Raw genomic sequence first — 27,658 nt, forward strand, 5'->3', positions numbered from 1 at the left:
GGAATCCTATGGGCTTCCGAGGTTGAAACAGGCGCTTCGGGGCTTCCCAAAATACCGAGACGCCTCTGGGCTTTAGAGCGCCTTAGAGCACCACCAGCACTCTCGGCTCCAGCGCTTTAGAGCTCCACCAGCGCTCTCAGGTCGCGGCTCTCACCTGGCTTCAGTTTTGCGGTGTGGTGAGGTGCGATGCGGTAAGCCGGCTTTGAACCCACCGACGCTCCGCCAGCGCTCTCAGCCTGCTCCAACAGACCGCTCCGGCACCCTCCTCTCCTGCACCTCTCCCGCTGCTCGAAAACTCCCACTTCTCTATGTGCACCTTAGACTCCTTAACGGGTGCGGCTGCAGGGGACGGGAGCAGCAGTCTCCGTGTCCGTCTTACTTCAGTGAAGATGGCGTTCTGGCGTTCAAGCACAACTCGCGAGCTCCCTCCAGCAAGGGGACACAGCACAAAGCAAAGTCCTTCCTCTCTCCTTGGCAGCAATGCAACTTCAGGTCATTCCAGCATCACACAGCAGGACAGTCTTCCTTCTTCAGTCTTCCAGCTTTCTCCTTGGCAGAGGTTCCTTCTTGGTTCCAGGATGATCTAATTTTCTGTAGTCAGGGGTCCTGTACTTATACCCCTAAAAGTCTTTGTGCCCTTGGTGCAGGAGGGCTCTGAGCCCAGTCTGAACCAGTTCTGGGTGTTCCTTGAGCACTTTGTTTTCCTGGCTTCTCCTTTCCTTTCAGAGTGAGGGGCAGGGTCGTCAGCCGCCCAGCAGGAGGTGGAGCTAGCATTGTGGAAGGCAGGCACAGCCCTATTCAAGCCCAGGTGCTATCCCCTTCCATCACTCAAGATGCAGGTGCAGTCATTCAGCCTAGGGCTGACCAAGCCAGCCTCCTGGGGGCTCCCTAGCCCCTGTCACACTCCAACCACACAGTCAATTCATAAACAGGCAAAGGCACACAGAAAGGTCAGACAAGAAAACAGCTACTTTCTAAAAAGTGCTGTTCTCAAACACAGGATTTAAAAACAACCTTTCGGAGGAGGAGCTTCGCGGGCAACCAAGATGGCCGCGTAAGCTCGGAGCTCCGCGGACCCTCCGATCCTCTGCAACTATCCTGAACGAAATCCTGATCCACGTTGGTGGATCCTTGTTGCTGACGGCTCACTGAAGCGGGGGCTGCCTTCCGCCTCCGAATCCGTGGTTCCGGCGCTGAGCTACGTCGAGTTGAATTCCGTGCCAGGGCTGTGCCATTGTCTTCCCGATCTCCGCCGCTTCGCACGAGTGGAATGCGTAGTGGCTGCTTGAGGTCCCTGCTGGCGGAGTGCTTGTGACTACAGTGCTCCTTTCCATCGACCTGGGCTGTTTGTCTGGATTCAACTCCTTTCCTCCGCTTGCTTGGCACCGGCTTGGCGACGTGCCCCTTTGTTCTCACCGGATCAATCATGGCGGGCAGAGGTGAGCTTGACAAGACGTCGAACAAAGGTGGTCGCGGAAAGTCACAAACGCAACAGAACAGGATTGAGCGCTATGTTCAGCCGAGGACGCCACCTGCCTTGGGGACCTCCACTAAAGGCCTTCCTTCGACGGGTTCGCCAGACGGCTCTGAGCCTACCCTTAGTGACATTATGGGGGCCATTACCAGCTTTCGAGCCGACATGCAGAAGCAACATGAGGTCTTGACCCACAAGGTGGACACTATGGCTGTTGATTTGACCCTCATCAGAGCCGACTTGGGTAAGACCAATGACCGAGTGAAGACACTGGACATTAAAACCTCCAGCCTCACCACCGACGTCTCAGACCTGCAGACTGAGGTCCGGAACCTGCGGATGACTACTGATCACTTTTCGAGGAGACTGGAGGATTTTGAGGGCCGTGCCAGGCGACAGAATGTCCGCATCATCGGTGTCCCGGAGGGCTCAGAGGAAGCGGCGATGGACCTCTTTGTTGAGGACCTGATACAGACTCACTTAGCGCCTTCTGGTCTTAGCAACTTTTTCTCGGTGGAGCGTGCCCACCGGGTACCGGGCGGGCCGCCGAAATCGGGCATGGCGCCTAGACCTATTGTGGCGCGCCTTCTCAACTTCCGAGATCGGGACGCGGTCCTGCAGGCGTCCAGACAACATGGGCCGCTCAAATATCTCAATGCTGAAGTGCATTTCTATCCTGATTTCACTAGGACTGTACAGCAGCAACGTCAGAGCTATGCGGGAGTGAAACGGCGGTTGAGAGACATGGGCTACAAGTACTCAATGTTGTTCCCGGCCAAGCTCCGGATTGAGCACGATGGCCGTGCCATGTTCTTTGACTTTCCCGAGAATGTGAGTGAATGGTTGGACACTCTGCCTCAACGTCGGGAAGATCAAGAAGGCCATGAAGGAGGTGCGACTGGGGGCTCGGATCAATGAGACCTAGCTCCCTTGGAAAATTTCGGCGCTTGGTGGCCCTGCTACATGTGACTGTCGGTACTGTTTTCCATTGACTCCATCAACTCTCCTGTTGTTCACATGGAGGGTGGCGGGAGGTGTTCGTAGAGGTTCCTTACTCCTCTGGGGACTTTTGTGGACTAGTTAATGGGGCGACAGGCACACTGTTGGTTGGGGGGGCTTTTTAGTCTGATGCAGGGGTGCAGGGTGGTGGGTGAGTTTGGGCAAGTTTCTTTGTTTGTACGTTCCTTCTTTCTTCTTTCTTTTAGGCAGTGGATCATGTATACTATTATGTCTCGCTTACAGTTGGGGATTGACGGGGCTGGGTGGGGCGGGCTACGGGGTGATGGGGGGTAGGAAACTAAAAATGGTCAGTTGGAATGTTAATGGGTTGGGTGACCGTGTCAAGAGAGGGGTGGTAATTCAACTGCTTAAACGGCATATGCCGGATGTAGTCCTCCTACAGGAGACACATTTGGTTGGTAATTCGTGCAAAGCTCTCAACCGTAAAGGCTACAAGATGGTGGCCCACTCTGGGTTCTCTTCGGGTTCTCGGGGGGCGGGCATCCTTGTGCGTGCGTCTCTCCCATTTGAGATAGACGTCATTAAGATTGATGAGAGGGGACGCTTCGCCGCAGTGGCGGGACGATGGGAAGGGCGTGCCCTGACGTTACTTTCAGTTTACGTTCCCCCGGCCTACAGTCTAGTACTTTTCAGGACCTTGGTGGCGCCATCTTGTCTCTGCCTGCCGGTTTACTGATTATGGGGGGTGACTTCAACTCAGTCTGCTCTGGCTCCCTAGACCGTCATCCGCCCAGGGACCTCAGGAATTCCCAATTGTGGCTACCCTCCTTTCTGGAGTCCATGGGCTTGGTAGATTGTTGGCGGCTTCTACACCCCGCGCTCCGCCATTTCTCCTTCCTTTCGAGTGCACACGGTAGTCTTTCCCGTATAGACTACGTTCTCACCTTAGCGGCGCATGCGCCTGCCATGTCTGAGGCCCGGTTTTTGGCGCGGGGCATTTCCGATCATTCCCCGCTGTGGGTCTCATTTAACTTTAATATCGTCCTCTCGGACCGTCCGGTGGCGGTTAACCCGTGGTATTTCCGGAATTTTAAAACCCGCAGCCTCCTGGCCAAGGCCATCGACCTTTATTTCTCTGAGAACGTGGGCTCGGTTGGCTCGGCCATGATCCCTTGGGAGGCATTTAAGACTGTGTTGCGGGGTGAGGCTCTTGCACTTATCGCTGAGGCCCGTAGAGCCAGGGATGCCGATTTACTATGCATCGAAGAGGAGGTCTTGTACCTTGACTCACAGTTGGGACCGGAGCCTGACCCCGCGCTTTTACATGCCCTTTCCCTCAAACAATCTGAGTACCATGATCTTGCCACCAATGCTGCCCTGGCTCTGGCTAAAGAACAGCAAGGTCGTGTTTACGATGTTGGTGACAAGGCGGGGAAGCTGCTGGCTTGGTTGGACAGAAGGGAGATGGCTGGCCGCGTCGTGTCTGAGATCTTGGGGAACGACGGGGTAGCAGTCACGGACCCGAGTGCAATTGCCGAGTCCTTTGCTGATTACTTCCGGGGTGTCTACACTTCTAACTCAGACTGCTCCGAGACTGACTCGACGGAATTCCTCTCAGCGGTTGACCTTCCCTGTCTTTCCGAAGAGGACCGTGCCGACTTGGATAGAAACATATCCGCCGACGAGATCGCCCTGGCGATCCGTTCGCTGAAGTCGGGTAAGGCATCGGGTCCTAACGGAATCCCGGTTGAGCTATATAAAATTAGACCGGACGTGGTTTCCCCGCACCTGCGTACTATGTTTTTGGAAGCCTTAGACACGGGTCTTCTTCCCCTGGACCAGAGGTTGGCCACCATTGTGGTCATCCACAAGGAAGGGAAGCCGAGAGACGTGTGTCGTTCCTATCGTCCCATCTCTCTCTTAAACGTCGAGCCTAAGATCCTTGCCAAAGTACTCGCAAATCGACTGGTTGGAGTTATTGGCGACTTAGTGCATCCGGACCTGCGTACACACCCTGACCTCCATGGCATAACTTGGGCCCCCGGCTTTGAAGACAGAGTTTCCCTGTATGCCGATGATATTCTGCTGTATCTAACCTCCCCCTGCAAGTCACTTATTGTGGCCTGCGACGTGCTTCGACTTTTCGGGCGGTACTCTGGCCTAATTATTAACTGGGCCAAGTCTTCCCTGTACGTCTTAAAAGGGGACACACCACGCCTCCCAGAGGCTGCAATATCCAGTTAGCCGGTCAGGGCTTCAAGTATCTGGGGATCTACATTTCGGGAAGCTCGAAGGCGCGCTACGACCACAACCTGCTCCCTCCTCTCCAGCGTCTGCAACGCGATGTGGATAGCTGGCGTAAGCTCCCGCTTTCCCTCCTGGGCCGCGCGGCATTATTCAAAATGATGTCTTTGCCCAGGTTCTTATATGCCCTGCAAAACACCCAGGATCCAGTTCCGGCCCGCTATTTCCGTGAGATTGAGGGTCTTCAACGGGCCTTGCTTTGGGATGGTCGGCCTCGCGTCGCTACCCAGAAGCTCACACTTCCATGGTACGACGGTGGTATAGCCCTACCGGATGTGCGTAGGTACTACTGGTCTTCCCAGCTCGTCGCTCTTAATCACGGATTTTATGGCCCCGTGGATAATCCTGGGTACGCCATGGACAGGTGGCTCTTGGGTGGTGGCAATTATTACCGGGCCCTGTACTCGAGGTCCCTTGATCGGCGAATGTCGGGTCCGACAAGGACTGCGGTCCACATTTGGCGGGCGGTCACCAAGGCGCAGGGCTGGCAGGGCTGGCAGGGCAGACTGACCAGATTCACCCCTCTGTATGACTCCGATATTTTGGGTAGACTATGGCACACCAAGGGCTTTGATAAGAGGGACCTTATAGGCATCTCCAGGGTGGACGACATGGTCTCTAGGGGTAACGTCAAGACCTTCCCTCAATTACAGACTGAGTACCAGTTAGGAGATTCGGAGTTCTTCCGGTATGCCCAGCTGCGACACGCGCTGCTCTCTGCCAAGCCAACGGAGGGGGATATCCCGGAGAGTTCTCCCTTGGAGGACAGAATTTTGGATGGCCATATGCCTGACAGTGCTATCTCCCTGTCATATAAAAAACTGATAAACGTTCGAACTGACCTCCTCCTTGGCTTGCGTGATCATTGGGTAGCAGATGGCCTAGAACTTGATGATGAGGATTGGCAGAGTGCGGTGTCCTCTCCTAAAGAGGTCGCCATATCATCTCGCCTTCGGCTGGTGCAATTCAAGATCTTGCATAGGGTATATGTGACCGGCCCCCGACTAGTGCGTATGGGATACTCGCCCGACGGTCTTTGCCGCCGGGGCTGTGGAGCCCTCGCTACTTTCATGCACATTCTGTGGGACTGCCCCGCCATTGCCTCCTACTGGAGAAGGGTGCATCGCATTATGAGTGAAGTGACTGGAGTGGTGTCTAATGCAGAGGCCCGAAGGTGCCTCCTTAACGTTTGGGAACCATCTGATCACAACACGGCGCAGACTCGGTGGGTGACCCTGGGTAATATGGTGGCCAAGCGGGACATTGCTCAGAAGTGGGGCGCTGCCTCAGCTCCCCTTGTGGTACAGTGGAAAGCCAACATGGATTGGTGTATGTTTCGGGAGAAGACGGTGTATATGGCCAGGGGGAGGCCCCAGACATGGAGTAAAGTGTGGGGGGCCTGGAATGCCTACAGGGACGATGTATGCTTGCCGCCAGAACCTGTTTCTCTGGATGAACATATGTCACCATAGCCTATGACACCAACTGATATCACATGTACTGTTTACTCCTGTACTTCCTCCTTCCTTCTACCATCCTGTTTGCCTATCCTGGCTTCTTGTTTTCCTGCATGCCCTCCGCTACCCACTACCGACACCCTGACAATTTTCTCGATTCCATTGCCACTCTTCTGCGCCTCTAGGCGTTTCTTCCTTGCTTTTAGTTCTCTCTCTATAAAAATAAAAAACAACCTTCAATGTTCTGATGTGAATACCCTTGCACTATTATTCTCCTGATTCACCATGCTGCCTTGCCTCCGGGATGTTAGGCTGAATAGCTGTGTGCTCTTTTATAAATAAAGGTTTTAAAAATTAAAAAAATAAAATAAAAACAACCTTTCCTAAAAGCTGTATTATTAAATTCTGAGTTCCGGGATACCAGACTTTTATTTCCTATCTTGCTCCTATGGGAAGATATGCTGGTAGCCACTGTAGCCAGCATCCCTCATGATAGCCTATGGGGCAAGATAGCCTTAAAATAGTGAAAAACGAAAATGGCTGTAATTCACTACCAGAGCATGTCACCTGCACAAGTACATGCTCTACCTTTCACATATACTGCACCCTGCCCAAGGGGGTACCTTGGGCCTTCCATAAGGGTGACCAATGCGCACAGACAGGGAAGGGTTAGGCCTGGTGAGTGGGGACACTGAGCAGGAGGACATGGCAGTTCATAGACTGCACACAGGCACTGCGGTGGTAGGCCTGAGACACTATTTTATGGCTACTCGTGGGTGGCACAATCAGTGCTGCAGGCCCACTAGTAGCATTTGTATCACCAGCCCTGGCACACTCAGTGCACTTTACTAGGGACTTCTTTGGATACAAATATGCCAATCATGGATAACCAATTACAATCACAATTTACACAGAGAACACTTGCACTCTGACACTGATCAGCAGTGGCAGAGTGCCCAAAGCATCTAAACCAGAAAAAACGAAATCCAGCACAGCATCAAAAATACAGGAGGTAGAGGCACAAAGATAGGGGGAAACCACGCCAAAGATGCCAGGTCTAACAAAGATCTTCTTTGGTGACCTGAATATCATTAGCTATACAACAATATGAAGGAGTACCACCAAAAATAAGGCTGAAACAGCCAGTATTGGTGGGATGAGACACTAGTGTAAAAGAAGAAGTCCTCCTTTGTTTTTAAGGAACCCCTCACTCACCGACCTGGTCGGTGACATGCTTCATCATCGGGGCCACCTCGACAGCCGAGTGCCGCCAAGGTGTGCTACAACACCTGAATACAGTGGAGCGGGTATGTGGGTGATGAATGTAAAAAATAGTCAGTGAGTTAAAAATTGTCCTGGTATAACTTTTACCAAATATATTTTATTCTGAAGCTACTGGACAATATTAAAAACAGTGATGATACAATAAAGGCTTTAATCAGACCTAGTGTATCTTTGGTATGTGCTGGGTCTACATGTTTCAAACCATATGGGATTGCCGGTTTTTCATCAGGACCAAAAATGATGTAAAGGAATTGGGTGGTCAGGGTACACTAACACCCTGCCATACCTGCAACCCTTTCAGACCCAAAAATAGCGATTTGCTAAGTGGGTAAAAAATAGTAACCCAGAAGTGGTTACATACAAAGGAACAAACTCCTCAATGGAGGAAGGTTTGCCTCACGGGGATATGAGGGGAAATACAGAGTTCAAAACGTATTAGTTTCTCCGTTCCGAATGGGCCGATAACCTACTTTCCTAGCGGGTGCACGGAGGGAAAGTAGGTTATCGGCCCATTCGGAACGGAGAAACTAATACGTTTTGAACTCTGTATTTCCCCTCATATCCCCGTGAGGCAAACCTTCCTCCATTGAGGAGTTTGTTCCTTTGTATGTAACCACTTCTGGGTTACTATTTTTTACCCACTTAGCAAATCGCTATTTTTGGGTCTGAAAGGGTTGCAGGTATGGCAGGGTGTTAGTGTACCCTGACCACCCAATTCCTTTACATCATTTTTGGTCCTGATGAAAAACCGGCAATCCCATATGGTTTGAAACATGTAGACCCAGCACATACCAAAGATACACTAGGTCTGATTAAAGCCTTTATTGTATCATCACTGTTTTTAATATTGTCCAGTAGCTTCAGAATAAAATATATTTGGTAAAAGTTATACCAGGACAATTTTTAACTCACTGACTATTTTTTACATTCATCACCCACATACCCGCTCCACTGTATTCAGGTGTTGTAGCACACCTTGGCGGCACTCGGCTGTCGAGGTGGCCCCGATGATGAAGCATGTCACCGACCAGGTCGGTGAGTGAGGGGTTCCTTAAAAACAAAGGAGGACTTCTTCTTTTACACTAGTGTCTCATCCCACCAATACTGGCTGTTTCAGCCTTATTTTTGGTGGTACTCCTTCATATTGTTGTATAGCTACTTACCTAGGGGACTGGGAGTACCCTTCCATCCACAGCAGTGGATATAATCCCTTAACTCTCTCACCTTGTTAAATATAGACCTGAATATCATCACAACTTTCTTGACAACTTTATGTACAACATCCTTGCCATGAATCTAAATGGGAATCCTTTACTTGAATGTGGAGAAGTGTGGCTCAATGATTAGAGCGGCAGACCCTGATGCAGAGGTTCAGCCCGGGACCAGGGTTCAATTCCCCGCCTCGGCGGGTCTTGGGCTCAAAATTCCACGGACCTGATAATTCTCGCCTCGGTGCCTATTCCAATCATGGAGTCCCACTCTGCAACTCTGGGCATTAGCTTGCTTAATCTCCACAAGGGCCCCGACCATACGAAGGATGCCAGGCCTCCACCTTGGGGGTGCCCAGGAGTGGATGCCTCACAGGAAAAGCCAGGATGGGTTCCACAGCGGTATTCGTACAAGCACCTTGAGACCCTTGCGGGTGAGTAGTGCGCTATACAAGTATCAATTTACAATGTAAGTTAAACTTTGACGCATGAACTATAGGTTGACTGGCACCAAATGACCTTTTCTCCCATTTCACTTTACGAAGAGCGCCTCCTGCTCAAAAGACTCTCTGGAACCATGTTTGGCTCCTTTGCCACCCATTGGCTCCCACCACAGAACTGTGACATGTGTCATCTGATTTTGCAGCGTTATTAGCTTTGGTTTCTGTAGTGCCACACGGAAGTCACAATTTAAAGTTAAGAAGATCCATAAAAAGCATTCAAAACGTTTCATTTACACCCTCGCTGAAGCTGGTATGGCCGGTGCTTCACTACACCCTTATTGATAAGCACCTTCTTATGTTAAGTACACTCTGAGGTGTCATTTTAGTGGGGAGCCCCATGTCGTATAAACATTCAGAAGGATTTTTTTGTCTGTATTTAGCAACTTGCTTACTTCACATTTTCCTGTGCTTTGTGGCCTTTTCTTGCAGCTGGGAAAGATCTTGCGAGGCCCATTCATGAAGTTCGTGGCCCACGCCGCCTCCTTCACCATTTTCCTCGGTTTGCTGGTCATGAACGCAGCTGACAGATTCGAAGGCACCAAACTCCGGCCTAATGAAACTAACACCGACAACTCCAGGCAGCTGTTCAGGATGAAAACCTCCAGCTTCTCGTGGATGGAGCTGCTCATCATCTCCTGGGTAATAGGTAAAGGTTGCCTCCTGCTCGCATGTTGCTGCTCAGCTGTTTGTGATGACTGTCACTCCTCTTGCACGCCTGACTGCACGCAGTCGCCGGTACGTCTTACGTGTTTGTTCGCCGCACATTTAGAAAATCGAAAATAATCAAATAGCTGTTTCACAGACTCCACAGTACACAAGAAATTAGCATGAATGAATGAAAATAGATTCTTTTCACACGATGAAGATTGCCTTCTTGTTATATATAATTCTCGTCTGCGCTCTGTTTTTTTGCAATTTGCAGCAGTTTGCAGCTGCAGGCAATTAGTGACTCAACATTGCATCTGACTAAAACAGAAATAGTTACTTATTAGACACGTCTTAAAATACCATGCGGTTTCTCACCTGTTGTCTTTCATTTTTTTAACACGTCTGTTTACAGCAGGTGACACGCGGCTGTCTCTCGAAGAAGCTTCTGAGAAAGGGCACGTTTCAGGCTAGTGTTTTTTCGCTGTATAGGTTTAGTAATTTGTTGTTTGTGTACATGCAATGGACTAAGCACAGAAGAGGACATATTTTAAGCTTGGTAGTTGGTGGCAGGGCCGTCTTCATAGCATTATAGGCCCCCGAGCAAAGCAATACAATGGGCCCTGCCCACACAACCACTCACAAGAAGAAAAATGTTTAACGGGAAATTAGCGTTCAATTCTGGTCTGCATGGGGCCCCTATGCTTGTGGGGCCTTCTGGCCTGCATGGGACCCCTATGAGCGTGGGGCCCTGGGCAAATTCCCAGCGTGCCCTTGCGAAAAGACGCCACTGGTTTGTGGCATATTTTACATCCAAATCTCTCAGACCACCACCCAATTTCCTTTCTCACATTGTCCAACTCCGTCCTTTATTCACAGGCACAGTTCTATGGCAAGCTGAATTTTGGCCTGGCCACCAGAGCTTAATTTATGCATGCAATTGCCGCTGTTAGGCCTCTGGTTAACAATAAATATCTGGGGGCAGATTTACAAACCCCTTGCGCCTCTGTTGCGTCACTTTTGTGACGCAGCGGCGGCAAAAAAGATGCGCCATGGTGCGGGGTATTAACAACGTGATGCATCTGGGAGATGCGTCACGTTGTAAAGCCCTGCGCCATAAGGAACCGTTCCTGCGCAGGGAGGGGCGTTCCTGAGAAGGAACACCTCCTAAAAGTGGCTGAGTGAAATCTACAAGATTTCACTCAGTCACTTTTAGGCCAATGCTGCGTCAAAACCCTGCGCCTGCTTGAAGCAGGCGTAAGGCTTGAGGCAGCATTGAAAAAATAGGCCCCCCCAGTGCATTGCTGGAGCTGCGTCGCGCTTGTGACGCAACTCCACCAATGGGCTGCCTTTACGGCACAGATGCGTGACGCATCTGTGCCGTTTTGGCCCCATGGGTTGCGGAGCTGCGTCGCACAATTACTGGCACATCCCTGCTAATTTGCAGGGATGCACCAGTAATTGTAAATCTGCCCCCTGATATTCAGCAGCTAAGATGCCTACGCGTAAAATGTGTGCTTTAACAATACATGATATGGTGTGGCCCTCTTTCTAAACTGAATTTCTGACATATTTATCTCGTTAGGAAGATTAATTACCATTAAAGACTGCGGGCGTATTAAAAGTGTGGTTGTCGCTATACTCTTTTAAAACGTGGCCGATATCCACTGATGAGAGCAAAATAGCTCCTATGAGGGAAATGAATATATAGGAATTACCAGGGAAACTCTCTCAAGTTTACTTTCCCCATCTGATGTGAATTCGATTTAAGCGAACGGGGCACATTTCATTTCTATTCTCCCTGTTTAGGGTTACATTAGGAGGAGCAAGGGGGGGTTTCCTGTTCATTTTGTCAAATGTGAAAAACCCTTTGCCTGTTTTTTTTTTATAGTGTACTTTACATTTTACCTGCAACAGTAAATTTCATGCTACATGGTATCGTTTTTAACTTTCAAACTAGCAATGCAGCAATGCAAGCGCAAGCCACAGAAAGCTGTGTGGAAATATACGAAGTGATCGCCCTGCCAGTAGTACAGATGTCTTCCTGTTAAATCCACTGATCCAGCTGCTCATTCCAACTGACAACCCAAAACTCTTCTGTCGCGGGCAAGCACAAAGCTTTTCACGGGAAACAGCTTTCTAATGAAGATTTATTGAAGAAAGCCATTCTCGGAGCTGCCAAGGTTTGAGATTGTATGTGTGACATTTTCATGGTTTCAGTGTACTTATGAGTGACATTCAACGACCAAGTGTGTGACACTTACTGTGACACTTTCACATGAGGAAAATCAAGCAGTGAAGTCCATTGCACACCCTCCTCATATAATTGCACATGATTTTACACCTCCTTTGACCACTACAGCTGAGCTGCTCGCAGTACCACGGACAACTTATAACATTCATTCGTTTCTCCGAACAGTCAGTGTAAATTTGCCAGGCCATTGAAACTTTGCTACATAAACAACTGTTATCACAACTCAGAAGTTACAGTACCAACATATTAGTATGCTATCAATCTCAAACGTCACAATGACAGGCAACACTGCCTCACTCAGGGCCGGCACATGCATCATCTGTGTGTAAATCAGTCGAGGGTTACAAGATGTGGGAATCATATCATGCATACTAGTAGGCCATGTATTAGGAGTGTTTGACTGGAGAAGCACAAACACAGGATTTCATACCAACCACAGCGGTTAGTTGGGATTGGCTTTGCAAATAGGAATGCATTTCTACCCCCAAAAAAACACTTTTAGCAACATTATAATAATGAAAGACTGGGGAAAAACATAACATTCTAATCTATACCATGCAGTTTACATGCATCTGATGACAGTTTATAGGTCACTGTGATAATAGCTGATTGCAACTTATGAACTGCAAGCATCAAAAGGATCTCTGTGACAAACTCAGTAACCCACTGCGCTATCTACACAAAATACAGTTCTATCCGCATAGTAATCTGCAGTAGGCATTTAATGAACCTGTCTGCGCTAGTTTATCATGAGTCAAAACTGCCACTAAATCTTTGATCTCTCTCTAGTAGGAACATTAATTAGGACAGTTACCTAATTCTTCCTTGGACATTTTTATTGTTTCCTGAAAACTGCTGGACATAGAACTCTGTGGAGTGCTTTCCACCCCTCAGCTCAGCACCAGGAGCAGCTGCATACCACTGGTCATATTTGATGTCCCTTAAAAGTTGACCCCTGCACAGCATTATTAGTGCTGCCCAGCCCACGGCTGGTGCCCTGCAGTTTGAACTACTCTCTATCCAGTTAGGTTGACTGACTGTGGTTAGAGGTTCACAAGCGCTTAGCAACATTAAACTGCACCAGTGAGAGAGATTCCGGTGCTCGGCACCAGCCTCCATTTAACCCCTCCTCCTGTGCACATTCAAGTCAGTTCTGCCGTTGAGAGAGCTCAGATGCCTTCAGAGAGCCAGTGCTGGCACGACGCGTCAGTGTGTGCCTTTTGAGCAACAGCCTGCGGCTCGCCGTCCGCCCCTGCCCCACGAGCAGCAAAATTCAGAGCACATCAATACTGGCACACCAGTGTTGTGTGGCTGCCCCATGAGTCACCTACGGCACCATCACCATAGCTACTGGATGTGCTGCTCTGGGGGGGCGTTTGGGGTGTTACACCCCCCTAAAAAAAGATTGTATAGAAAATAGTTGGGTGCAAGTGCTTTCAGTTGGGCACAATCAGTGTCTATCAGAATTCACCTGGGATTTTTAAATGCTCACAATGACAAAAATATACACATACACTCTCTGTCTCGGTTCTGAAGGCCTTAAACATTAAAGAAATGTTGTCTTTTAAACGCCCCTAACAATCCGCCTTTCTCTCGCTTTCTACTGGCCTGTAGGCCACACTCAGGTCCTGCTTCTCATATGTGTTTTAACAAGATATCCCAGCGTTATTGTTGGGAAATCTGAGGCCGTCCTCCACTCCCCCACCATTGTACTGACCAAGCTACACCCCTGCTTGTATGAAACCCAAAGAGTTTATAATGTTTTTGAGCAAAGACCCAAAAAGTTTTGGATAGGCTTTCTAGGGGCGATGCGTTGTGTTTCTACAATTGCCTAGGCTGTTATTAGTGCCAATATCGGCATCACTCCCCAGCCCTCATGCAGCAACATACAGGTAACATAAATAAGCAGACAAGACAACTTTTTAGTGGAGAAAATTGCTGCAGGTTTATCAGCGTACCAACTATGCCAACATTGTGGGTTATCTTACAGGCGATCCAAATGGCAAGCCGCCCCTGGCGGCCTACCACCTGATGGGCCAACTTGCATCGTGGCCTTAGCCAATCGGTGCTTAGCGGTTGTGGTGAGGGGATATCCCCTCCCACTTCTGGTGAACTGTATGTCCACCCCCTTACTCACGCCCACCCTACGAGAGGCAGAGTGTTCAAGCGACCCCTGGTCTCCAACCGCCCGTAGGACAGACAGGGCGCCGTTGCACCTAAGGGTCCACTGCGAAGACTCCTGGGGATATTAGTCCTCAGTACCCTTTGTGCTCCTGAAGAGGGTACCCCTAAGTACATTTCTGCCTCTGGATTGCCCTGTAACTCGGCCACAGCCCTGGGTGGGGTGACCGTCGCAGCCAGGGCCCGCACCACGGTCGGCATTCCTACTTACATCCTGCTATTTCTAGGGCTTCTCCCAGATCCAGCAAGAACAGGTCCATGCCTATTCTGGACAGATGTACCCCTTTGTCTGCAAAACACCCTGTGGATTTGGCGTGAAGCAACACATGTCTAATGAAGCCAAATCCCCGCTGCTCAGTATATTTAAGCATAGCACCATTCACCCTCCTGCGCGCAGCCTCCATTGCCTCCCCTGACCGAGCTCGATGCCACAGGTGCCAATGGGTTGATCTCTGACCACCAATGTTCATATGTCCCAAACTGGTTGCTCAATTTGCACATTGTGGTTTTCATGTTTGAAGCAATGTCCTTTTCCCCAAGGCAGTCAGGTCGTTACCACCAGATTTATAACTAAGACGTTGGGAGGAAGGGTGCCTCCCCTAGTCTATGTTGCAGTTTGCCCAACAACCCATTCCATCTCATGCCTGGGTACCCCAGCCAAGCTATCTTGGTGTTGGAAAAGCCATGCCTCCACTTCCTGCTTTCAGCCCAACGTGCCAATCTGGAGACACCAGAATGGCCAATCACCCAGACCTTTGTTCCTGGCATATAAGGGAAATGTGATGTTGCAAAACGTTTCTTGACAGCTTACCAACATTGCAAACTGTCAAATACACTCCACAACTGCTGCCAGTCACCAGGACTCTTTTCTCTGCAAATACTCCAGCTTGCACCTAGTTGTGCAGTCAAACTGCAGCCCCTCAAACCTCTAGTGCCTCACCACAGTCTACGAGTGGTTGTATGTGACCCCTTAACTGACATGCCCTGAAGGGGTGCTAACTTACACCTGGAGGACTTCGATTCTTGCAACAGATCCCTCTTCCCTCAGAGAGTCAGATCACAGCCTCCCAGGTGTGGGACCAGGATGCTAGGAGCCCCCCCCTCTAGTCTGTGCTGCAGCTTATTTGGTAAGCTGTCCCAGCGTCTACCTGGGTACCCCACCCAGTTATCCTGGTGGCGGAAAAGCCACCTGATGCCTCACAGGGTTGCATACGGTAACTCACATTTCCACTGTGCTCCACTAGCATAAGGTGGTCTGGAATTCCTGTGCCAGAATTGGCACGAGGTTTCCTTGTTGACCGACAACTCCCATTGAATTTTCTGAGCAGAAACAAGTGCAAACTGCAATGCTTCTGGGTCTGAGGACATGGAGTAAACCTATGGGCAATGTAACTGCGCCCCCATACTAAGGATGCAAAATGTGCTCTGGTAGTTGTCCGTATTTGGTCCAACCCCACTATTTCAGCACTATCGAGGCAACAGCACCCTCTTGGGAGAGACACACTCCGTCCCAGCCTGAAAGTGCCCATTATTGTGTAGCCCCTAACCCTAAATTTTCTGCTGCAGTTATCCCAGGATTATTCTGAAACTTCTAGCTTCACTGCCTAGTGCGCCTCGCACAATCCCAGGTATTTCTTAGCCTTTTTGTTTCTGGTGCCAAGTTTGGATGACATTGCCCGCCCCAATACTGGGCGAATAAAAGGAAGAATAAAACGGCAAGGGCTTATCCCATTCTATACCCTCTGTGTAGAGCTCTGGACAGCTATGACACACGTAAAAGGCCTAACAGTCATGTATCCCACTTTCTCTTGAGATACACATCCCCTGGGTAGCTGATAAGCTCCCTATCTGAAGTGCCTTGTAGTTAAGCCTGTGAATAAACATCAGCCCCAACTGAACGTAGTGCTGCTGGCCGAGTCTAATGCTAAGCGCTGCCTGGCCCCTACTGCGTCTGCCCCTTAGACAGGACCTTGACCATTACTTCCTGTAGATTAATAGGGGACCTATTATATGACCTGTCAATAACTTCACTGCCATCTGAATGTGCAGACTACTATGGGGCCCCCTGTGGTCTTTCCTTTTACTGGTTGGCACCAATACTGCCTGCCACATACCATGCTGTACTGAAGATCTATCAGGTCCTGCTGCCACACCTCCTGGCCTACACCATGCATACATCAATTAATGGTAGAAGCATACCCTCAAAAGGGCGATATCTTTACACACAGCATCCAGAACACTTTCCCCAATCAGATGCTTATCCTTTAAAGTGGGGTCCCTGAAACTTGATAACAGTGCCACTATCAATTGTTGGTTACAAGTGTACTGCAAGCGTTTCCTGGGGCCCGGCAGTGACCAGCACCCAGATGCGAATCCCGAACCCACTATGCAGTCCCTACGTCTAGCCAGGGGTGAATAAGCAGGAGATCTACACACCCAGGAGGCAATACATGAAAACATATTGCGCCGGACAGAAAGTTTGGTGCGATGAGCTGCCCAAGACAAAAGGATTTCGATGACATAACGTATGTGCCGGCCTCACATGGGAAATTAAAATAGGGCCTTGGAAGGGTGTCCCATCAGATCTTTCATAGGCCTAGACAAAATTGGGGAACTGTACGTCCCTCTGCCAATTGGGGAGGGAGGGGAGGCTAGCCACGGTACCAGGAGGTAAAACCTATGGTCTAATTCTCCCCGCGTTGCTTCCAGCTCCTGCTGGGGATAACCCAATCCCCTGCAAGGCCCGTGTTTGTGCAGCCTCCCCCATACGCCATGCGTGTCCTGAAATGTCAGATACAGCGACCTGCCAACCTGAACTCTGTAACCCATGCAGGGTCGCCTGAGAAGCTGAGCCCTCCTTGAAGTTGATGCTGCTTAGGTTATCCACTTCAATCATTGCTTCCATGCATATAATCCACCCCTCGCCTTCCCCTCCAGCCAGGCTAGCGGATGGGCTGTATTTGCCAGTCCAAGTTGTGTTTTGTTTTCACTAGGCCTGCCTCTAATTCACATGCTGACTACAGCTGTGGGCCCTGCCAATGAATTTTTCTCTATTTAGAAGGCAAAAGGACATGAGTAAAGGCCCATCAATCTGTGACCTTCAAACTTGCTGCTAGAAGCTGGCTAAATGACAAACCAAAATATTTCCCAGGTAAGCTAACGTTTATTGCGAGAATGGTTAACCCTTCCATTCACAGCAGCCAACAGATGTCAATCATGTTAGCCCTAGTGAATCTGCACATCTTAACATCACAACTACAGACCCTGACACTTGTGCAACTGAATGCCAGGACCAAAACAGGCAGCCACCTAAGTTTGCACCACACATTGCTCCTGCCTTGCTGCCAATCCTAGTAACATCACAACTACTAACCATGACACCTGACAAGTGTGACAAATGAGGCTATACCAGCCCCCCAAGGCTAAAATAATGGCTTGGGTAGGAGGCAATATTAAACCCTGCTCTTGACATGCTCAGTACCTGTTGCAGTAGTCCTCTCTAAAAGCCAGACAGTGCCAGCTAGTGGCAGACTGTCGAAGGCGCCGGTGGTGACAGTTAGGTGATGTTGCTGCGCATCAGAAAACCACCTAGTCAGATTTAGCACAGGTGAACTTGATGCTATGAATAGCAATGCTGGGCCATTGCAGCACCTTAGGAAGTCCAGAGTTGACTGTCTCACATTGCGGATTTAAGCAAGGTACCAATCTTAAAAATGAGTACCCCTGTGACTATCTAGGCCGGGTAGAAAATATTTGGGTCCATCACCCTTCCGAATACAAAACCAATTGTATGTCACTTATACTGATCTGAAGATAACTTCATGAAAAAGTCCTCCATGTACCTCACAATGAGGACCAGTCAAGTCTTCTGCCATTATACTCACGTAGTTACTCCTCCTGTAACCTTGGAGCTATGGCCAGCCAGGACTATTGACTTTGCCACTGTTTGGTAGCTGCATGAGGTAATTCAGCAACAACTATGGCTACCTTCTAAGAATATTAAATTTCCTACTGTTCTGAACTGATCAGACTGTACCAAGGGAGTAGTACCTTCATGGGTTTTTATAAATATGCTAGACTTATCTGTGCATCTACCCTTCCCTCCGTGGATGGGGCCTCATTCGCTCATAAATGCATTTGAAATTTTGACAGCACAGTCTAAACAGTTCATTTTCCAACACTGATCCTACCCTTGTACAAGAGTGCTGAATGCATTGTGCACATTATTGACTGTTAGTTAGGCCCCCTTTAATATGAATAAAATTGATATAAATCGTATCTTGCAGCATCTGACAAAATGTGCCCCTGCTGGACAGAAATGTAGATGGCATGAATAAACTGTTCCCAAACCATGGAAATGCATCCTCTGCATGTGCCCCAGGTTCAGAGCAGCACAGTTGCGCTGTGCTGTGCTCTCTCTCCACTCCCCACCGCTGCAGGAGTGAAACTTGATACCGTTTGCTAAGCTCACATCCACCTCGACATATGGAGAATACTAGTTAGCAAAGTGGTCCGAGGAACCTCCACTGACCGTGCCATGCCATCTGGGGCATCGTGGATGTAACTCAACCCAGAGGTATTATTGTGCTTCACCTAGGCCAAAGAATCGCGGTCTGTCTACGGGTTCGCTTTTCCAAGTGAACACCCAGCTACGTGCACCGATTCTAGAGACCACGGGGTGACCTCGCTGGGAGGTCTTTCTTACGTGTTTTGCTTCCCTACACACCTTAGTCCGGGCATCCCTGTCAATGAGAAGCTCTGGGGTTAGACAATCCCATTTTGTCAAATAGACATGTTAATAACTCAAGGAGCTTGCTCTACGGTACGTTCAAACGCATCTCCCATGCTCAACCCAGGGCAATTAAATATGGTAAACTGAACTTCTGGCAGACAGCCTGTCCCCCTTGAGACCATTAGCCAGCCTCGGTCTGGCTCCGCGCTGGCATTCTCAAGCACCCCATTCTTCAGAGTGATGGCGCCCAGCCAAGGATGACCTTGGCCATACTCTTCAAACACTGGCTAGGGTAACACACATAAAAGCATGCCATCCCTGTGTGATTTTTAGATGGCAATCCGGGTCAGCATGAGACCCCGCCATTTTATTCTTTTCTCCCTTGCCCAGATGACCAACCTTGTCTTTCAAACAAGCATTTGCATGCTCGAGGTGCAGAACCTGATACACTGGCATCAAGTGGGGTCATACATTTCCTTCATAACGCGTGCGGCTAAGATCTCAAGAAACGAGGTCGTGCATAATCCCGGGTTGCGCTGTTAGAGAGAGAAGTACAAACCTTTACCTGTTAAAAACAGAGGCAAAATTAAAATACTGAAAAGCCAAGGTGAACGATTTCTTCGTTGGATATTGTCTATACCCTGCCTAGGTATAAGAATCAACACCATAAAACAATGTAGAACTTACGGGGCAGTGGGGGGTCCCGAGGGGCCACCCCTTTCTTAACTTTTGAAACCGAAGTTGTCCAGATATAAGTTATGTTACCGGTCATGCGGAATCTTCATGTACCTAATTTCACAAACCTTGGACTGACGACTAAGGCAAACAAAGGGGATGCTAAGAAAACACTGCATCATCCTTGCCCAGTCAATCACTGTTTGCCTCCGAAACATCTTTATTTAAATAAGGGCTACAAATTTGTTGGGTGATATTAACCAACACACACGTGTGTGGTATGTATACCAGGACACAGCCCAACCCGGTGTGTGACTGTTCCGCACAGCCCCACACAACACCCTGTGGCAAATAAGGGAAGCATGGGAAGGGTGGAGCTCGATGGCTGCCCTGTTCAGTGTCCGGTACTCATTAATGCTGCTCTCCGTGAAGGGCCCCGGGAAGGTTGCCAGGATCCACGTGTAAGACTGCCCCTGATGGGGGCTGCACTTTCACAAGCGGGGACACACTGACAACGAGTGTCAGTGTGAGGGACAGACAGGGCCATCTAATTACCAGAATCTCCTTCTTGTGGTGCAGCAGGACTGTCCGAGACCCTCCTCCGGACAGTGCAGACAACGCAAGCTCCCACTCCACTCTGGGTAGCGGGACCATGCTACCACGGAACAAGGACACCATGCCCTGGTGTAAGCAGTCGGAAACCGGAACATCCCCTAACCACCACCACCGATGGGGATCCTTAACACCCCTTAGAGGGCCAAAAAACCCTTCACTCTCTATTAATGTCTAACTCTGGCTCATGGCATAAGGGAAAAGAGGGAGAAGACCTAAATGTTTTCATTGTAACCCTCATAAAAGAAGCGGTTCAGATTGAAGAGTCTGAGGAGGACTTGATGAGGGATATACAAAGGATCCACAGGGACCCCTTCAGGAGGCACATCAATTGAAAAAAGCCAAGAAAGATTTGAATAAACTTCCTGACCTTTTCCTTGAAAGAGAAGATATTAAACGCTGCCCTAAAGCAGAAATCACTGAAGCCCAGAGACTTTGCTTTTGAAATCCGTTCAGAATTAGCTCGAGTCACATTAGATCGACAATGGGAGCAAGTTAAAAAAGTGGATGACATTAGGAAATTGGGGGCTGTTGTCCAACTAAAGTTTCCGGCACACTTAAAAATTATGCACAACAACAAAGCATAATCGATCTATTAGAGGGTGTGAATATATGATTATGACAGAACGTTTCTACAAATCCACACCTCGCGTAAAGATATGCATGAGGTAATTAGGGTCAGGAATCAGGTCAAATTAGAATACACGGGGGTCACGGGGTCACAACACAACATAATATGACACAATATAATACTAAATTACCCCAAGACTAGAAACATCACCAGTAATGGTGGCAGTAATGGTGAGAGTTTTTAGCTGTTTGCTGACTTTAGTAATTTGTAACAGTCAGGGACAGGGCAGGGTGCCCCAGCAGGTAGAATCTGGACCTATAGTCCAGGTAAATGGGATAAGGGTTCTCCAGGGAGGGATTCAAGGGGGAGGGGAAGCACAGGTGGGGGAGCATTGGGGTAAAAACTATTCTAAAAATCCTCATTCGCCTCTTGGCCTAATTGGTTTCTACTGGCTATTGTTCTTGGTTTGGTGTTGACACTTGGGGAAATCAGGCATACTTAGGGTTCTGCTTTATAATCCACCATGAAAACACTACAGTGTTTATCCTTGAACCTTAATGGTCTCCGGGTTAAAAGTAGGAGGGAAAAATTCTTCAATATCTTAAAGACTCCCCCACACAGAAAATTATCTTTCAGGAAACACATCTCCTGAGAGAAGAAATAAGTGGGATCTGTGGAAAGCTCAGATGGGTGGAGCACTGTGTTAGTTTCTGTCAAAGTGCTAACATTAGGGGGGTAGCCATTCTAGTAAAAAAACAAGCAAAAGCTCATCTTCTAAATACTATGACAGACCCAAGTGGCAGGTGGGTGATTGTCAAGTTACTTTTTAAGGATTTTTTCTTAACAGTAGTAGGCTATTATGGTCCCAACCAGGATGACCCCTCCACTTTGAAAACTATTTTTGCCAACGTGCTGGAATTTCCTGATTGGGCCACTATAGCCGGAGATTAGAACATAGTTTTGAACCCTCAATTGGATAAATCTCCTAGTAGCAGGGCAAATTTTCTGTCCCAATCAAGGACATATCTTCAGCTGATGATGAGGCAGAATGCCCTATCCGATATCTGGAGGGAAACAATAGGTGCTTAGTTAGGTGTCTCATTTTATAATCAGGAATACTGACATAAATCCAGGATTGATTACATCTTGATCAGTAATGATTTGAGGGGTAAAGTTGAAGACATAGGTTATCTGACTCCCCACCTATCAGAACATGTGGCGGTGTGGATAGATATAAATTTAGTAGAAAAAGAACAATCAAGGGTGTGGACATTTGATCACACACTTCTTCTAGATGAATCAGAAGCTTGTTACCTATCTCAGGAGACAGAGTTTTTCCTAAATAAAAACATAGGTTCTGCAGAGATTCCTGTGGTGTGGGATGCCCTGGAGTTCTATCTGAGAGGGTTAGTAACAAGTAGGACCTCTTACAAGAACAGGCAGTATAGGGAGAAAGTTGCACAAACTTAGTGTGAAATGAAGGTGGTTGAAAGGAAGATCAATAATGAGGTCGACCAAGTAATATGCCAGGCACATGTTGCAAAACTGAGAACTTTGAAAGATCACTTAGAAAATATTATTTAGACCAGGATCTCAAAACGATGGGAAGCCATTAAGCTTGCCCATTTTGAATACGGTGAGGGGGCTAGTAAACTTTTGGCTTGGAAGGCCAAAACTGACAGGGTATGAAATCTTATAAAACAAATTGATAATGAGTTTACTAATTCATCGGCAGTTAGCATTGAAGAGATCAGAGAAGCCTTTTTCAACTTTTTTCAAGACCTGTACAATGAAGAGAATGAGGTAGATAGCATCTGTGCACGGGAATGGTTGAATCAGATCAACCTCACCTTCTGAAACTCCACTCAATGAGAAAACCTAGAGCTAGAGATGTCCCAACAGGAGGTCAGGAAGGCCATTTCTGCTTGTAAGGCGGGTGAGGCTGTAGGACCGGATGGCCTTCCTGTAGAATTATACAGATTCTTGGGAGAGACGATAATTCCGATAATGACAACCCTCTTTATTACAAAATTACTCGAAGGAGTTAGGCCGCCTACCTCGTGGGGAAGAGCCACCATAACACTGATTTTAAAACCTGGGAGGCCTCCAGTTAATTGTGGGTCATGTAGACCTATTTCACTTTTAAACACCGACTATTTTGGGTGCGGTGACTGTTGGTTTGTTGCATGCATATCAAAAGGGTTTTTTGAGAAGTAGGACTCTTTTCGATCTCACCCATGATTTCATAGGTGCCATTGATTTCGCCTCCACTTTCTCACTTCCTTAGGCAGCAATGACTCTGGACGCCACCAAGGCATTTGATAGGGTTAACTTGAACTACCTAGCCGCTGTGCTGGAGAAGTTTAATTTTGTGCCAAAATCTCATATATAGCGACCCGTCAGCGAAGCTATTGGTCAACGGAAAATTGAGCAAACCCTTCTGGATTAAAAGAGGAACCAGACAGGGTTGCCCCCTCTCCCCTCCTATTTGATATGTACATAGAGCCTTTTGCTTAACGTCTCAGAGAGGAGATGGGTGTTACACCATTCAAATGTGGAGCATGGGAGAGGAAGGTAGCTCTGTATGCTGATGACATACTAATTTTTTCATCAGATCTGGAGGTGTCTTCGCCCCACGTCATTCGCTTAGCACAGGATTTCGGTCTAGTCTCGGGATACGAGGTCAATGCAGGAAAAACTGAGAGTATGTCATGGAATTTGCTGGGGTGTCGACATCAAATTAAGAGCGAGATGAGATATCTGGGAGTGAAGATTGTCCAGAATATAGACAAGATCTCGGAGACCAATCTCTTGAATGTTTCAAGAGAGTGTCAGAAACTTTTGAAATCCTGGGCCCATCTTTCTTCGACTATTTTGGGTAGAATTAATTTAATAAAGATGGTAATCCTCCCAAAAGTCACTTTTCTTTTCAACACCATCCCTTTATATTTTGAAAAAGAGGCAATTGATAAACTTCAGCAATCCATTAATTCATTTATGTGGGCCTATAAAGCCTCAAGGATATCCTGGAAAAAACTAAGGCATAGGAGGAAAAAAGGGGGCCTCACATTACCAGATTTACAGTTCTACGCATGGGCTTTCCAGTTGACACATTAAAGAATGTAGTTGAAATCCCCAGATTCATCAGAGAGGGGGGGTAATGTTTTTGGCTATGTTAGATCAAGTGGGACTATCTAAGGAGGGCTTTCTTTTTAAATATGGAGACCAGAAATTTTTCAAGAAAATAAGGCTGAAAGTCTTATTGAGTACCGTTCGTTCATGGGCCAGATTTGAACAGTGCACAGGTGTAGGCTACTTTTCAAGTCTGGCTCCACTATGGGATTCTCCGGGGGGCCCGGGCTGTTTGAAGGATAAATTGGCAGACCCCCCTTAAAACAGCTGAGTTCCTGGTGTGGGGCGACTTGGCTGTTGAGGATTCACTCATGCTGGGGGCATTATTAAATGGCAAACTGGAGGAGGGCATGTCTAGATTCAAATATCTACAACTAAAGAGCTGGTCCCAGAGTCTTAAAAAACCTACAGGCATAGAGAACAAGCTGGAAGAGCAACTGGTACAGAGGCTGGCAGGGGAGAGAGAAGTATCTTTCTTTTATTGGTCCATCGAGGAGGCCATTGATAAGGGAGTTTAGGCTAGCCAAGGAATTGTGGGGAGCATCTATACCAGGCATAGATTGGGTAGATCTGTGGCAAACTTCTTTTAACACCTTATTTACAGTAGTAAAGCCTGCCTGGTTTAGGAGAAACCACTATTTTACTACACACAGGGCTTACCTATCCCCGGCTAGACTTTCTAAAATTGCTAAGGGTCCCCCTGCCAGTTGCAAAAAATGTGGCATGGTGAACACCTCTGACATACACATGTTCTGGTACTGTCCAGCCATCCATGAATTCTGGGAGAAAGTAGGGAACACCTTAACAGATATCTTGGGTCACCCAGTACACGTTTCTCTCGGTCTTATCATTTTTGGTATATGAAGTGAAATATTAGGCCTGAGCAGGGGCTTCTTGTTGTATTCTATCTTGCTGGCTAGACGAGAAATATGTAAGAGATGGGTTGAGGTCACACCCCCCACATACTGGTTGTCCTTTTTGTATAAAACCTCTAAGATCGACTTGGCAAGACTGAAAAGTAGTAGAAAGAAAGCCATATGGGATTGTCTGATAAATTGGTCTCCTGGTTAAGCACTAATTATTTTCCTCTCTTTAATGAGTTCAGTTAAATATTCTTTGATCCTATGATTAAGCCTCATGGGAAGCTCTCAGACTGTGCTGGGCCTTCACCTTTCTGGTTCCCAGTTTCGATTTGGGTGGGCCTTAAGCCATAGTCATCGGTTACAAGTAATCAGCAGAGAGCGCTACCACCCTCTCCTTGACAACGAGAGGTCAGCAACATGAAGGGGGTTTGTCTGCTTCTGGTAGGCGGGTGACTGATGGGGGTGTATACCTCGAGGACCTACGTCTCAAAATTGAGTAACAGTGGGGACTTCCTAACCTTCTAGTTGTCTGGGGTTGGAGGCGAAGGAGGGGGAAAAAAACAAAAACAAACAAAAAAACAATTGTGCACAATATAGAACCAGAGTCAGACATGCCACATCATCGATCTATTAATTTATTAATTTCAGTGTGTCTCCCTTCCCTAGATTATTCAAAAATGCAAGAAATCTTTGGTGCAAATATGTCAGCAAGGGTTAGCAGTCATAACAACTGCTATGACTGAGCCTTTGCATATGGTCGTACATTTTTAATTTGAATGTGTTACTGAATAATAGCAGAAGTTTGTTTTTAACACTTCTAATTGCATCCATTTGAAATTGAAGTGTTTTCCACTGAAATGAACTAAGTGCAGTGCTGTTGTGAAAATCAACACTTTATGTATTTCTCATATAGATTGACTATAAATAACAGTAATACTAATCAACACACCTTAACTGCAGCACTAAACACATTTAATCTTAGGGGTAAGCCCTATGCTATTTACCTTTCAATTCAAGAATTGGTGCTAAATACCCTTACAAGTGTACCGCAAATGTTTAATCCCATTTCCCAAGCCCTTAATATTTTACACCTATCATTAACTGGGGACCCTATTAATGATATCATTAATAGTCTTGACCCCTACACTAATAACCCTTTGTAAACCATTAACATTTTTCCCTTATCCTCCTAAGCCATAATCATTAACCTCTATCCATTTACCTAGTTATACCTTCCAGCCCTTATGCCCCAACGATATAAACCATTATCCCGTAACCTGGTATCCCAAACCTTCAACCCTGTGGCTGTATTCCTGTACCTTCAAACCTCTATGTTAACCCTATAGCCTTAATCCTGGACCTGTTCACCAAAGTGCAGAACTCTGCAGCAAGTCTTCTCTGCCAAGTTCCCAGACAGGCTTCCATCTCGCCTTATCTTTGTGACCTCCACTGGCTACGAATCGATCAAAGAATTACATTTAAAACTTTGTGTTACATTTTTAAAATCAACCAGGGGTTGCACCACCGTATCTTCAAGAGTTCATCCATCCCTACATTCCTTCTCTTCCCCTGCGCTCTACAGCTCATGGGGACTTTGTTGTTCCCAGATTCAAATTAACAAGAATGGGAGGTTGCTCCTTCTCTTGTCTCTGCCCCAAAATCTGGAATTTTCTTCCTGAATCTTTGAAAAATGACTCGTCTTATCTGAACTTTCGAATGTGCTTTTAACCACTCGCTTTCTAGCAACTTTTGTGCTAGGCGCCGGGAAACCCTTTTTGGGTATCTGCGCGCATTACAAATTTAATTTAATAATGCTAATAAATGTAATAATAATAATATTAATAATAACACTTAATCCTTTATCCCAACTCTTAATCTCATATGCTAAACCAGTTTTTCTTAACCTTTTGACTGCATTGACCAACTGAAGCTTTATTGGAATTTAGGGAACCCCAATGAGTCAATATTGGAAGCTGTGCACTCCCGGCCCAAGCAATTTCTATGATTTGAACCTCAAAACAATACATAAAAATAAAACAAATGCTCAAATATTGAAATATTTTGCATATTAAACAATGGCATATATAAAATATTTTCAAATGTTCACTTTTGCTTTTTTATTTGTATATACTTTATTAATTTGAATGTATTAATTTTTACATTTTAAAATTTTGTAAAAGAGTTGCGGACCCCCAAGGTTGGCCTCACTGACCCCCGAAGGGTCCATGGACCACAGATAAAGAACCTTTTCCCTAAACCCTTAATCGTATATTTGTAACCCTTAGACCCTACCACCTACTCTTGATCTCTATAGTCTTAACACTATAACCCTCACCTTTAACGCATATTGCCTAAATCCGTAACGCTTAACCTAGTGCCACAAACATTTAACCCTATGCTGCAAAGCCCTAACCCAAAACTCGATGGGCATGGTTTATAGGTTGGTAGATGGTGTATGTTCCATGGCCAAGTGGAGTACTTTACTACCACCATGATGAGGGCACTCTGTCTGCCAGATTTGTAGATATCCGCAGTCCAGTGGACATCACCAAGACGGCACATTGAAGTTTGATGGAGGGCTCCTTCAACGTAACTGAGCCTTATGTTGAACTTTCAATTTTTTTCATTTTCAAAAACAAAATCCCAAAGCAGGAAAAAATAAAAAGATAAATTACCCCCTCACCATGGGAGTTTTCTTCCATGGCCTTGGGGTAATTTTACAGTTTTCACTGTCCCTTACTGCCAGGTTTTATATGATGGTAAAGGACAGTGACAGTGAAAGGTTGCCATTTGACAGCCCACT

The 27,658-nt window shown here is 47.3% G+C and overlaps 1 protein-coding gene across 1 annotated transcript in view; it reads left to right on the plus strand.

Moving 5' to 3' along the window:
- TRPC6 (transient receptor potential cation channel subfamily C member 6) overlaps window positions 1–27,658 on the plus strand; it is an 844,345-nt gene that overhangs the window by 562,387 nt on the left and 254,300 nt on the right. The window contains exon 5 of the mRNA XM_086935285.1: window positions 9,620–9,836. Coding sequence (XP_086791411.1) covers window positions 9,620–9,836 — 217 coding nt within the window. The remainder of the gene's footprint in view (window positions 1–9,619; window positions 9,837–27,658) is intronic.

Source organism: Lissotriton vulgaris, chromosome 8 (genome assembly GCF_964263255.1).
Source record: "Lissotriton vulgaris chromosome 8, aLisVul1.2, whole genome shotgun sequence".
Classification (NCBI taxonomy): Eukaryota; Metazoa; Chordata; class Amphibia; order Caudata; family Salamandridae; genus Lissotriton; species Lissotriton vulgaris.